A 15,177-nucleotide genomic window follows, 5' to 3' on the forward strand; every position below is an offset into this window, starting at 1 on the left:
GAGTATTGCCCCTCCAGGAGTACAACCACAACTTGAGATCCGTCTATTCAATACCATGGAGTATGCCTCACTACCCAAGCATAGGGATCAGAGTGAACCCATGCACAACACAACCACACAAAACGTCCAACAACAAAAAACTTTTTCAGGAACTGTACCCCTACCACCCCAAGTTAAAAATAATGAAATAACAATAGTGGCAGATAGTACAAATGCAGAAAGTTTACTTCTTCTTTATGAAGCAATTAAAAATGTCTTTGAATCCCAGATAAAAAGTATGACCCAAAACAAAGTTTATGCTGATATACTGGAAAAAGTAAAAGTCCATAAATCTGATGATTGGAAGTCACCACCTTTTGCTTGGGGTCCAGATACAACATCTACAACAATACATCATAAATTGCAGCCAAAACCCATTTTAAAATGTTTTTCTCCCAAATTAAAAAATAAGCTCGCTAATCATTTAGAATTAAAAACACTTGAAATAAAACTGAATCTGATACCAGAGATGGCAAAACAATCCTTCCAAACGTTCAACTTGTATCCCAAACTGGCTGTTTCAGAAGATAAGAGTTGGAGGCTTTATCCAAGACATAAAAAAATGTACTTTTCGTCTCTAGAAGGGATTGATACTGTCAATCTTAACTTAAAATACAAATACCAAAAAGATTCACCTCCTATCAGCTGTATGAAGACACTGATTGTTAATGTTTCAAGTGGCAGCGAGGAGAATACTACAAAGTTGAAGAGTATTAAAAAGCTAGAAAGTGGAACATCTGCAATGACTTCTGCTAATGAGATGCCATTGTCTCATATTCTCCAGAAATATCCAGTAGAAGAAAAAGACAAACTTCTCATACACTTCTCTGTGAAAACATTGGAGATTCAAATGAAAGCCTTTCCCAGAATTGTAATGGAATCTTACGCAATGGCCAATGCTCAGGATAGAAGGAAATATTTATCTAAATATATTCATTTTGGTGTCAAAGTACCAAAACAAAAAAACAGAATTTTGCTACTTTTTGAGGAAAAACCTCTTCATCAAATAAATCTTGATTTACAATACAAAAACATTCATTTTTTCCTGGGGCTTCCTGTAGAAAGTATGTCCCTTAAGCCAAATACATTTCCCAAACATATTCTTAAATTAAACACAGTTGCAATATGTAAAGAAGTAGATAATAGTGAAGAAAGTGATAGTCTTTCCATTGATAAAGAACTGTTAGAAAAACATACCTCTTTCAAAAACCAAAGTCCTCATGAAAACTCATCATTGATCAGAAAATTCCTGGAACCAACCCTTGTGTGTGCATCTGACACTGGACAACATGGAACAGTAAAGAAAAACACTACAGCCTTTTCAGTGTTAAAATCTCATGTGACTCCAGAAAAAGATAAACAATGTCACATATGGTTTCACGAAACAAATACACATGAATCTTTTGATTTAAAGACTCGGGAAAATGTCCCTAGTTTAGTTAATTCTCATCCAATTCAGATTTCTGAAGATTTTACTGATAGTCAGACATTTTTTGAGAGTTCAGCTGACTTGGAGGCAAGCTCAGCTCTTGAAGTACATGAGAGTGAAGAATGTATGATTTTAGAAGCCAACCCTTATTTAAGTCAGGAATCACAAAACATTCTATTTGAATTACAGAAAGGCATTCCTTTGGAAAATCTTTACAAGATGAAAAAACTCAACACTGATTTGAAACCATTTTACAGTGAAGATTCGGGTTCCCATCATAGTAGAAGCTGTAGAAAACATTCCTCAATTGTGACACCACCTTCCTACGAATCCCGCAGAAGCAGGAAACATAGGTCATCCTCCAAAATGCGATCTCCTGACTGGCTGTGTTACAGTTCACTAAATACTGTAGAAGCTCCGTTTGTATCATCTTCCGTTTCATTCAATGAAGAGAAACTTTCATGGATTACAAGAAACAGAGCAAATTACTCTTTAACTCCCTTAACAGAATCAAATATTAAATTACATCTTAGAAAAAGCCAAGACAAACCTCACAGACACCCAGACAGCAAAAAAAGAAAGAAGGCCAAATTTGATTTATTTACAAAGAATGTTCATTGGGACCGTGATTATAGCTATACACCGAGTAAAGAGAAATGCACAAGAAAGAAGAACGTGTGTAATTATGAGTCAGAAACAGCAGATTATTTTCCAAGGAAACGTAAGTCAGCATCACGACCTCATCGAGACAATCTCAACTTCCATTCTGAAAGAAAACAAAACCAGCCATTTTTTTATGTCTGTATACCAGCAGACTCACTGGAGATTAAACCCAAAACCATTCGCTGGACTATTCCCCAAAAAACTTTAAAGAAGAGAAACTTCAGAGTTCCCCTAGTGGCAAAAATTTCAAGTTCTTGCAATATGTGGAGTTCATCCAGAAAGATGTTGGGGTCGCTCTTAGAGGCTTTCAACCCAGTTCATCAAAATTGATATTACCACATATCTATATTCATCTGAAGTGGAAAGCCGTTTGTTATTGTGCTATTCTGTGAAAAATAAAATCATATCAAGTCAAACGGTTTCTTCAGGAAGTTTTTTTTCTAAACGGACATATTTTATTTCTGCAGAAGATTGACGCTGTAATTCTGGTAGGCTCTGGTGGGAAAGCAGATGGTTGGGTTTGGTCCTCCCATAAATGAGATCTCCCTTTAGTTTATGCTTCCTCCTCGTAATCCCAAAATGAGAGGACCACCGATGCAGAACCCTCTTCCCACCCCCACATCAATGACTGCAGGATCAATTGGAGAAAATATAGCCTATAAATGAGATTGAGAGAAAATGACCAGAAAGTTAGAGGTCATAGAGACCAAAGGGAAAGTTCCAAATAGCAGTGAAGGTTGGACAATGTCAAACATAACAAAATACAGGGGTAAGTACTGGTCTTAAGAACCCAGGTCCTGCTGCTGGCTTTGTCATCCCTGACCTCAAGTGGAACCCACAGCAGCTCGATCACCTGTACACAATTGCCATCTGCCATCACCAGGGCATCAAGTTGCTTTGGGACGTCACCCCAGAGCATCTGTCGCTGCTCAGGAACATCTCCAGGAGGGACAGGAAGCCATCCTGTGGGGCTGCCAAGCAGGAGGGCACGACCTCTGAGTGTACTACCTGTCCTACTACCACCAGCACGGGACTCACCACCCTGGGCTTCCAGCCCCTGGCGTGCAGGGTGGGCTCGCCTGTTGGCAGAAGTAGCTGTGACCCTGGAGTGTGACCCAGAGCAGTACACCCTCACCTTTGCCCTCAGGGCTGATGACCCTCTGCTGCCCACTGTCGGGGGAACAACACAGAAGTATGGGCTTGGGGTGGGGGTGCAGGTGGTGGAACTTTTAGCACTAAGGGAATTTTAAAAAAAATGACTTTTGTACTGGCTTATTCCTAGTATGTTATAAAGTATTGGTCTCACTTGGAAAAAAAATATTTTCGCTCATACAAATTCTATAATTGTTTTATTATTATAATGACTGTAATGACGAGCGGGGAAAGGAAGGAGAACGAACACACGCTAGAATGGGGCTAATGAATTTATTTAGTTAGCAATAGCTAATCAATTTATTTAGCAATGTGCAATAGCAAAAGACAGGGCAATTAATAGAATGTGCTGATGACAGAAAGCAAAGGTGGTTAAGACTAAGCTATATACATTACATATACATTTGACCTAACAATGTCATGTCAAAAGAGTACACATACATATATGTCTAAGAGATCCCAACATATGTTTACTATTGATCAAAAATCACTTGGCTAAATACACAAATAACATCAGTAAGGAGTATCCAAAAACAGTAATAAGCTCTATAGGATAGTAACTATTACAGTAGATGTCAAAAGCTCACCAAACTGGGGGAGAACAGCACTGGAAAAGTCATAAATCAAAACCTTGCCAGGTCTGTAGCTGAGAGAAACTCAGGTGTCTCCCACACCGCTGCTTGCTAGTACCCCAGAATGCTGCTCTTGTTGTTAGAAGTCAAGGCGTCATCTGATGCTATAAGCTGCAAGCTGCATATAAATTTTCAAGGTGTTAACAATCTGAAGAATGTTGCTGTTGTCGTTGTTGTTGTTAGAACTCATGACATCCCCTGGTGTTGTAAGCTGCATGTTACTGGAAGTCTTCAAAATGATAGAATGACGAGAAATCACCAATGACAAAATGACCAGATAGTGAAATAATAATTATAATTATACTGCCAACTGAGGTCTATCGTATATATTTTATCAGATGTACCTTAGAGTCGTTTCTTGTTCCTGCCTCCCCCTCCGGGAATGGCCAGTTTTGGGAGGGTCCAGCAGTTACTGATATGAATGTTGCCCATCCGGCCAAAGGGCCAATTCATCCGGATAAGCAATGTCTACTGTTCTTGCTTGAGACCATCAGCACAAGGTCTTCCAAAGCCTGGCAACGTGCCTGTCACGTCGTCCTGATATAACTTAGCTACTTCACTTTATCTGCTGATATGGGCAAAACAGACAGAACAAAGAGGGAATTCTCTCAATCCCTGATCAAGAATTTCTTTAACCCTAAGCTCACCATCACTTCACAACATAGAAAGAACGACAAACATCATCTCATGTCTCCCCTACTCGAGAGAATGAGACCAAACAGAAAACCTCATCTCATGTCTCCCCCGCTCGGGAGAATGAGACCAAAGGGGGAGTTTACTCAACCCCTGATGACAGCACAGAAATCACCTCACATGCAGGAACAGATAAAAGCTAATAGACAAAAGCTCACATCAACCAATGAAGGCAAATTTTCTTCACCATCTTTCCTACAGTGACAAATGACAGTTTTTCATATCATCTTACATTCAGGCTAGGGATAACAATACTTCTTCTACTATAAATGCTACTTTTTCTTTCAAAAACATGTATTTACTATGCTTGGACTATTTGGGCATTGCTTAATAAAATAAAAAGGATACAACATTCTATTTTATTTTTACTAAGCAATGTATCTTATATACAATTTACATGTAACTTTTATTTTAGTAATAGAAACAGTGAAATTATTTTTACTTCTTGATATTACTGTAATAATAAGACTTTAACTCATTAAGACACGAACTACAACCATATAATGACTCTGTCATCAATATGATGATCTTGGCATCTTATAAGTTATGTCCTTTGGGTCTGACCATCAAATCGAGTATTTTCATATTTTTTATTATGGGGAATTTTGAACATACATACAAAAAAGACAGAATAGTGTGATGGAAACTCACCCAGCCCTCCAACTTTCTCCACTTCTCTTCCTTTAGTATTTTGAAGCAAATCACACTTACATAATTTTCTCTATAAATATTGTATATGTTTCTACAAGTTAACAATTATAACCATCTCATTTCTAAAAAGTAATTTCTTAATATCAAATATTCAGACAGATGATTTCCAACTATCTCATAAATATGATTTTCTAATAGCTTGAATTGGGATATAAAGAGAGTCACACACTGTGCTACCTCTTTTAAGTCTCTTTAAATCCGGAGGCTTCCCATTCTATCACTTGTTTTTTTCATGCAATTTTTCAAATTGATGAACCCAAGTTCTTCATTTTGTAGAGTTTCCTACAACCTATTTTTTTGCTGGTAGTGTCCCTATTGGCTGATTGAAATTAACTTTGGATTCCTAATTGTTCCTTTAAAGACCTTCAAATAGATTACACAGTGTGCAGCATTTAAAATAAAATGTATTGTTTCAGCGATTACCTGTCACTTCTGGAATTGCAAAACTGAGCTGTGATAGCTATAGAGATGTTATATAGTCATATGTTATATACAGTTGTTATATAGTTAGAGCTGTTAGAGCTGAAATAGCAAAATGTCTTACCATAAGTGCTAGGGAGGGATTGAGTGACTCTTTCTTGTGTTGGGAAGAACTAGCACTGAAACATCAAATATCTTTGTCAACAGAAATATCACTAAATTTGTGAATGTCAATCACATAAACATTGTGCTCTCTAAATTCAAATTAAATGCATCTTAACTCAACTTCCCCTGAGCCTGATCCCCAAAATGTTTGTAGCCTCTCTCGTCTCACCAAACATGTAGTCAGATGTGATGGGGGATAGGTCAAAGTGGAAAGAGATAATACTTTTAATTAATTGCAGTTCAAATAGCTCACTTTTACAAATCTTTGGGGCCCTGAAGCTCAAGCTTCTTTAGCTTTTGTGGTACATCTGATTATGCAAATCACATAACATTAATTAATTTTCAGACTCTAGCAACAAATATTTACTCTCTGTCTACCATGTGTAAGGCCTTGTCCTGGGTACCAGACCTAACACGAATTAACAAAGCACAAATCTTAACTTGGGAAGCTCATAGTATAGATCAAGAAGAGACAAGCTTTACAAATTCCTGCAACATGTAACACACTCAGGCTCATGCACATATACATAAGCACGTCCCGGTGGCATCTCATTTCCCCAGCACACATGCATACGCTACCGGTATCTTTACTGGAGAAAACAAAAGCAGTTCTGAGGCCCAAGTTATCTGGCTTAAGCCACGTATCAAGAATAACCCATTTGGAATGGATGTTGGCAAAATGAACATCCAAATCAAGCCTTCTGGTGACTTACGTGGCCCGGCCTCTTTCAGAGACACAAGATTGAGGAAGCTGAGAGGTGTGTGTTTCCTCTTGACTTTAAATACCCAAGTTATAACATGTGCTGATGGTGTAGCCATATGCCATTAAAACTGGGGAGAGAGATTTAGGCTCACGTTTTAAGGATACGAAGGAACTTGGGAGGACAGAATGGAAAGTGTGTCAAAAGCTAGTCCCTGCAAGATTTAGACAGAGGTCTGAGGATTTCCTAGTTCTGCACACAACTACATCCCTCAAGGGCCTTCCATTACTTGGAAAAATAGAGAAAGCAACAGGAATTCATCCGTAAGTCTGAGGTTTCCAAATTTTCTCAGTGCTCTTAGTATCTCTACTTTGTTCATTGCATCCCTAGACCAAAATAAACACTTAACAATTCTGAATATTAAGTAGCTTAGGTCCAAATAATTTAACTATTATTTATATCTTACCAACTGAGGAGTTGTTTGAAAAATATATATAAATTGAAAGAAAAAGATGATTTCATTCTTAAATATCCACAATTACTTCCTCACTAGTGGGATGCGTGTGCATATTGGGTGCTGCACAAACTTTCAAACTTGGAGAATCAGATTGGACACCCCACACTGATTTTTGTGTAGTACTCGCTTTTATTTCAGCAACAGCTAATCAACTCAGCCGCACAATGAAATTATGTAATGGAAAGGAATGTTTCACTGTGTAATAATGAAACTGTGAACTACCTTGAGCCAGTAGTTCACAAAGTTTCCAACAGATGTCGCTGTGTTTCCCTCACAATTTGAAAATATTCTATGAGGCCACAGAGCACATGTTTGGAGCTGCCACCTTGAGTTTGTTGCAATGCTTTTTTTTTTTTTTTTTCTTGTAGTTTGTTCAAGAGCAGGTCTTCAAGAACAATAGAACGATGAGAGGTGGTGTGAGCAGGGCAAAGGAACAACTGAGTAGTGAGAGAACAAAGCTGGATTCATTCCTTTCTCCCACCAGGTTACCCTATATACACATAGTCACTCTAATTGAATCATTTTAATTTTGTGACAACAAAACTCTGGTGGGCATTGGTACATTTCCATATTTCATTCACTCCCAACTCTGGCTATTTCATACCTTCACTTCTGTCCTCAAACCTCAAATACCTTCCTCACAAAGAGATGACATGCTTTGTACTTCAGAGAAGTGAAGAGACTTTTCACACTCTCTTCACATCTGTACCTATGTATCTACTTCCTCACCTATTACCACAGATAAACAATTCCTGCTGCTATCTCAAGCCAATGCCTCCTTTTGGGCACTCAATCCCATTCCTTCTCATTTAGTCAAGGAATCACTTTAACATTTCTCCTCTCTCTCTACTACACCATTTTTTCTCTCTACTGAATCATTCCTAACAGCACGCATGAGATTATTCTTAAAAAAAAAAAAAGTTACACCGCACCCCCAAACCATCTCTTTAACCCTTCTTTTGCCAACTACTTCCCTATTGATTTGCTCCTCTCTGCAACAAAAGTCCTCAAAAGAACTCTTTAGTCATGATCCCATTCCTCTATTCCATTGTCTCATAAATCCACATCAGTCATGCTTTCTCCCACCATCCACCTAACCTTTTCTTACCAAAGTCACCAGTAACCTCTACACTGTGAAATTCAGTGCTAATCCAATTCACAAGACTCGTCTTCGATGAGCAGTGTTTGATACAGGTGATGTCTCTCTTTTTCTTGACATGCTCTTCCTCCATTGGTTTCCATGATACCACAAACTTCTGGTTTTCCTCCTGCCTCACTGGTTCCTACTTCTCGTTGCATTTGCTGGTTCTTTCTCCTTTCCCTGCCTTCTTAATGTACTTGGTTTCCTTCCCCTCTTGGTCATCTCATTCAATACCATGGCTTCAAAGAACATGCATATGTTTGATTACACCAAATTTATATCACCAACCCAAATATCTCTCCTAAATTCTAGACGTGGTTATCTAATTGCCCTCATGATAGACCTAATTATTGAATAATAGATATCCCAAACTCAGCATCACCAAAACTGAAGTACAGATCTTCATCCAATAACCTGTTCTATCCAGAGCCTTACTCATCTCAGTTGAGGGCAACTCTATCCTTCCAGCTGTTCAGATAAAAAACCTAGAGTTTGCGACTTCTGTTTCCAGACAAGATGGAATAATCACATTGTACCCTATCTCTTCTTGTATAGCTAAAACTATAGCTAAAAATCCTGGACAAAATACGTAAAACAAATATTGGAAGACTGAAAGGCGGAAATAAATAAGGCAAATTAGCTAGGAACGTCAGGACTAAAAAAAGGATATGAAGGTAAGTACTCGTTTTATTTTCCCATCTATATACCCTGGGGACTGAGGAATGCCAGAACCCAAAAACAGTAGCAAAAGAAGCAGACAAAATAAAATTCCCATGAAAAGACTGCTCTCTAACCAAAAGACCAGGAAAGGGGAAAGTACAGAGCTGGACAGAATCCTTTTGATAATATCTGCCCAACTCCAGAGAAATACCACAAAGAAACCATCCTTTCTCACGGGGTATTATTCCCAGTACAGTGTGGACAGAGCCCTAACTTCCAACCCTGTACCCTCATAATGAAGTGACACACATGCCTCTTCCTACCAGCTCACATGTGAGGTGTCCACAGAGACTGTGGGTGATGTCCAGACTTTTATTGCCACCTTGCAGTAATGAGATAATGCTTCTCTCACATAGAAAATGGGGGAAAGATTACTTAGAGAAAGGAACAAGAGAAAATTATTTTTTACATGTATGTATATGAAGTGCTAGGGAGACTCCCAAGTGAGCTATGCATGCAATGGACCAGAACCAAACAGCAAAAGATTTTAGAAGTGAACGACAGTGTGAAATGCTGACTAGGACTCAAATAGGCCTCTAAGTAGCAGAAATGAGGTAGACGCGAATAGCACTGCAAATTTGCTTTGCAAATTTAGTTGACATATCAACAAAAATAACAACAACAAAAACAACAAAAAAGAAAAGCAAAACCGGACCAGAATGTATATTCTAAACCCAAATAGGGTAACTACCTGCCAAATTAGAAGATTTAATGAGCTAGATTCACAAAATACTCAAAATGTCCAGAATATAATCAAATATTACTCATCATACCAAGATCCGGGAATACTTCACCCCAATAAGAAAAGACAGGAATCTGTAAAGATTTCAAAGCAGTCAGCATAAAAATGCTTCAATGAGCAATTATAAACACAGTTGAAACAAATAAAAAAAATGAAGTCTCAGAAAAATGGAAAATGTAAAGAAGAATCAACTGAATTTTTCTAAACTGAAAATTTTAAATTAGGAAGCACATTGAATGGGCTCAATAGCAGAATGGAAATGACAAAGGAAAAAAATCTGTGAATTTGAAAGCAGATGAAGAAACTGAGTAATTTTCAAACAGGGTAAACCCAAAGAAATTCATGACAAGACATATCATCACAAAATTTTTTCAAATGAAAGACAAAAAATTCTGAAAGCATTCAGAGAGAAATGGCATATTACCTATGGGGGAATAACAATTAGAATGACAGTATATTTCTCATCAGAAACCATGGAGCCTGAAGGGAGTGACACTATGTTTTTTAAGTGCTGAAAGAAAAGAGCTTTTAGTGCAGAATTCTATATTCAACAATACCTTTTAGAAATGAAGGTGAAATACATTCTCAGATGAAAGAAAACGAAAATAATTTGTCGCCAGTATATTTTCCCTAAAATGACTGGTAAAGGAACTTCTTCAAACAGAAAAGAAGCTATAACAGAAGGAAACTTAGAACGTTAGGAATGAAGAAACGACAATGGAAGACATGAATATATGGAAAATATAATCGACTATCCTTCTCCTTTGATGGTTGAAAGCAAGAATTACAACATTTTCTGATGTGATTCTCAATGTAGGTAGAGGAAATATTTAACACAAGTGTATTTTAAAAGGGAGATTTATAAAGGGACCTAAATGTTAAGGTTTCTATATTCCACTATTTACTAATATTTAAATATGTTTATGAAGTTTTAGGGAGATTCCCAAGTGACCAATGCATGAAACCACCTAGAATCAACACAACAAAAGATTTTAGAAGTGAACTATAACGTTGAATACAACCCAGATTCAGATCCTGAAACTATAGTAAAGTAATAAAATATTTACACTAATGAAATGTGATTAGTTACATATGCATATTACTAGAGCAACCCTATATATTAATATATTATATATAATATGTATAAAATACTCAAAATAATCTTTAGAGAAATCAAAATGGATTACCAAAAATATTTCAAGTAACCCCCCCAGAGGAAGGCAGGAAAAGGGAAACAGGAACAAAAAACAGAGGGAATAAACATTCAAATATATAATAAAAGGGTAGACTTATGTCCTAACATTAGTAATTACCTTAAATACATCAATTAAAAGCCATATTAGCAGAGTAGATAAATATTATACTGATTATCAGAAAATAACTTTAAATATGATATAAGTAGGTGAAATGGCGGAAAAAGGTATACCATATGAACATTAATCAAAGGAAAGCTGGACTGGTTATGTTAATATCAGACAAAGTAGACTGCAAAGCAAAGAAAATTACCAGGTACAGAGTGGGATTAAATGACATAAGGACCAATTCACTAAAAAGAAAAACTGCTCTAAATTGTGTATACATAAAAAAAAAACCAACAGAACTTCAAAGCAGGTTAAGCAAAAACTTACAGAACCAAAAGGAAAAACAGACATATCCACAATTATATTTGGGGACTTCAACAGTCCTCTCTCAGTAATTGGTAGAAAATCAGCAAGGATATGAAATAACTGAAGAACATCATCAACCAATGAGATCTAGCTGACATTTACAGAACACTCTGACAATAGCAAAATATATATTTTTTTCAAGTGCACATTGAGCATTCACCAAGATAAACAATATCATAGGTTATAAAAAAATTTTTGGCAAACATAAAAGAACTGAAATCATACAGAGTATGTTTTCTGACAATAATGGGAAGAAAAATAAAACTAGAAATCAATAACAGAAGGGTAATAACGGGAAAGTCTCCAAGCATTTGAAAAAAATAACACACTTTTAAATACTCCATGAGTCAAAGAGGAAGACTGAAGGAAAAAAAAAATACACTGAACTGAATGAAAATAAGAATGCAACATATACAAATCTGTGAACTAAAGCAGTGCTTAGAAGGAAACTTACATTAAATCCTTATATTAGAAAAGAAGAAAGGTCTCAGATAAATGCTTCCACCTCAAAAAGTTAAAAAAAGAAGAGCAAAATGAACCCAAAACAAGCAGAAGGAAGAAAATAAGTACAAGAGCAGAAATCAATGAAATTTAAAATAAAACAAAAATAGAGAAAATCAATCAAACCAAAAGTGAGTTACATAAAAAGTTCAATAAAATTGATAAATCCCTATCTAGGCTGTCAAAGAAACAAGAGACAAGACAAATTATATCAGAAAGGAAAAGTGATATCACTCCAGATGCCAGAGACATTGAAAGACATAAGGTGGTACGACAAACATCTCTATAAATTTGACAATTTAGATTAAATGGATCAATTGCTGAAAAACCAAAAAGTATGCTAAGTGAAACAAGTCAGAAAAAGATAAGTACTATGTAATCTCACTTATATGTGGAATCTTAAAAACAAAAACAACAACAAAAAACCACCTGGAAGTAGAGAATACATTAGTGGTTGCCTCAGGTGCTGGGAAGGCAAAATGGGTCCAGGGGGTCATAAAACAATCCAAGAGGAAGAGAGGGGAGGGGAGAGCAGTTGTGTTACTTGCTGCAGCCAGTGATAGCACTACACAATTAGCATTCCATTTCTTCTAGAATTCATCGTCCTCTGCAGGGAGAACATACTTAACCACCAAAGTCATATTCCTATAGTTTTCCTAATTTCATTTTAAGACTCATAAATTTCATATATAAGATGTCTGCTAGTTCTCCTTAAAGACTGTCAACTATCTATCTATTCCTGATCCCTTCTGCACAACAATCCCATGGCTTTTCCAGGAGCTCAGATATTCCCTCTAAATACCCAGAAAAACAGAATACTACATCTTAACCAACTCATTAATAGATTTAGAACATGCATATCAACATGCATATTATCATAGGATTACAAGAATTATTACAAAATAAGCCATAACAGCTCTCCTTGCTGACAAAAATAGGCTGGAATTCTGGAAAGGAAAACTTAATTTTCATCCAAAAATCTCAAATGATTGTGAACCGCTGCGCAGTAAATTTACCAGGCCTCAACATTACTCTGTGTTCATTCTAAGTTAATCCGTCACAAGTTCTTCAAAACTCAGCTGTTGCTGGCGTATCATTTTCCAAAGGGAGCAAATACGAGAAGTTGCAACATACATTCCAAACACTAAATAATACTGCCCCAATACACAAAGCAAAGCCATGTGACCATACCACGAGTGACACTTTCATTAGAAAATGTCTGCTCCCACATATGCCAGGGATTGCTCACCAGACACTAATATTAAGCACTAACATGCTTGGTATACATTACATCACTTACTCTTCACACTGACCCTGGTATTGTTACTCCTGTTTTACAGATGTGGAAACCGAGGTTCAATGGTTCAATAACTTGCCCAAAGTCACCAATTAATTACTTTGTAAGCGGGCATTTTCCCGCCAAATCGCATCGTAACGCGGGGCTTTTTTGACATTTTCTCGCCAAAATTAGACTTTCTGTAAAATATTCATATCTTTCGATCTATTTGATATTTTTCTATGAAACTTTCAGTGTTTTAGTTTAAAAAGAGGTGCAAAATATGTGTTATTCTTGTCTCCCGCGCTTTGGTATAAAAAGCGATATGACGAGTTTACTCGTTTCCCGCAAAAAATGTTTAAGAAGCAGCACCTGAGTTCCACCGTGGGTCTAATTCCCAAGTCTTACTAGCAAATGGAATATACAATTCACGTTACCTTTAAAGATCAGTGTCATCAGGGTCTCTGGTCCCGCTCCCCGCATAAGAATGCAGGACATGGTGAGGCCAAAAAGGAACACCCACGGGAGCCATGGATAGGGGGTTCATACCACTATAGTCTCGCTGGTGGCTGGGTTGGAGACACAGGAAGCAGGAGACACACGATCCGCAATCTGCCATCCGCTTCTCTGCCAACCAACCAACCCCTTGCTAACTGCAATCCGCGCTTGCTAGCTCAGCCACAGCAGTTATTTCAGTGGCTAATGGCTAACCGGTAACAGCTGATGGCCAACTAGTCACAGCTAATAGCCATCTACCACCAGAGCCAGCACCTTTCCACGTGAGGCCAAGAGTCTGGAAACTGCTCTCTGGGGCTCTGTCCCCACAATCAGGCATGAGCTTTCAAAGGTAACTACTTCACGCTGGGTTTCCAAACGTAGAGGAGAGGCATTCATTTACCTCCGGTTAGAAAAGTTTCTGAAGCTCTGATCTCCTCTCTGCCCCTCCTTTAACTTCTGCCACACTCCTGTTTGCCGAAGCTGCTGCTCCTCCCAGGCCAGCTGAAGTGAATGAGGAAGTGGAGAAGCATGGCACTGACAGCCAGGGGACAGACGTGGGGTCAGGCTCAGCTCTGTTGCTATCTGCCAAACCTCTCTGGGCCTTCTTTTGTAAAATAAGAGTATTATACTAGGTAAATGATTTTCTCTATCTATATCCAAGAGCCTAAATAAAGATTTCTGACTTTTTAGTTAGCATCAACTCAACAGTCTTCTTCTAGCCTAAAATATCATGAGTTGCAGTGAATTCTCACACCAACCCACAATGACCTCTTTCTTCTCTGGATGCATGGCTCATCGTTTGCCATGTAAAATGCTGCCCTGAAATTTATGGAGCCCAGAGAAAGAATACAAAGGGAGACCCACATGCTGTTTGTCTAAACCAGTAAAAGTTATAAATCAAACTAACAAGCAGTATATATAAGATGTTCTAACTCACAGTGACAATTAGTCTTCACAATGCACTGCAAGCCCAGGCTCAAATTGAGAATCCTCAGACTTGGAGATTCGCTCTGGAAAGTGGCGGGGCAGGGAGGGCTGCTTCTGGTCCACGACGCTGGCCCACAGCCCTTCTGCAAAATTATCTCTCTGGCATGAGGATTATTTTATTTTTTTTTTAAAAGATTTTTTTTTTTTTAATTGGGGAAAGGGAACAGGACTTTATTGGGGAACAGTGTGTACTTCCAGGCCTTTTTTCCAAGTCACGTTGTTGTCCTTTCAATCTTAGTTGTGGAGGGTGCCATTCAGCTTCAAGTTGTTGTCCTTTCAGTCTTAGTTGTGGAGGGCACAGCTCAGCTCCAGGTCCAGTTGCCGTTTTCTAGTTGCAGGGGGCACAGCCCACCATCCCTTGCGGGAGTCGAACCGGCAACCTTGTGGTTGAGAGGATGCGCTCCAACCAACTGAGCCATCCGGGAGGCAGCTCAGCTCAAGGTGCTGTGTTCCATCTTAGTTGCAGGGGGCGGAGCCTACCATCCCTTGCGGGACTCGAGGAATTGAACTGGCAACCTTGTGG

At 38.0% G+C, this 15,177-nt stretch overlaps 1 protein-coding gene across 1 annotated transcript in view; it reads left to right on the forward strand.

Moving 5' to 3' along the window:
- LRTM3 (leucine rich repeat transmembrane protein 3) overlaps window positions 1-2,697 on the forward strand; it is a 28,426-nt gene extending 25,729 nt beyond the window's left edge. Inside the window, 1 exon segment of the mRNA XM_088793443.1 lies at window positions 62-2,697. Within this exon segment, the coding sequence (XP_088649569.1) occupies window positions 62-2,461 (2,400 nt within the window). The 3' untranslated portion in view covers window positions 2,462-2,697.
- Window positions 2,698-15,177: the final 12,480 nt, after the last annotated feature.

The sequence above is a fragment of the Rhinolophus sinicus genome, chromosome 16 (assembly GCF_057876585.1).
Source record: "Rhinolophus sinicus isolate RSI-liver-muscle chromosome 16, RSI-T2T, whole genome shotgun sequence".
Classification (NCBI taxonomy): Eukaryota; Metazoa; Chordata; class Mammalia; order Chiroptera; family Rhinolophidae; genus Rhinolophus; species Rhinolophus sinicus.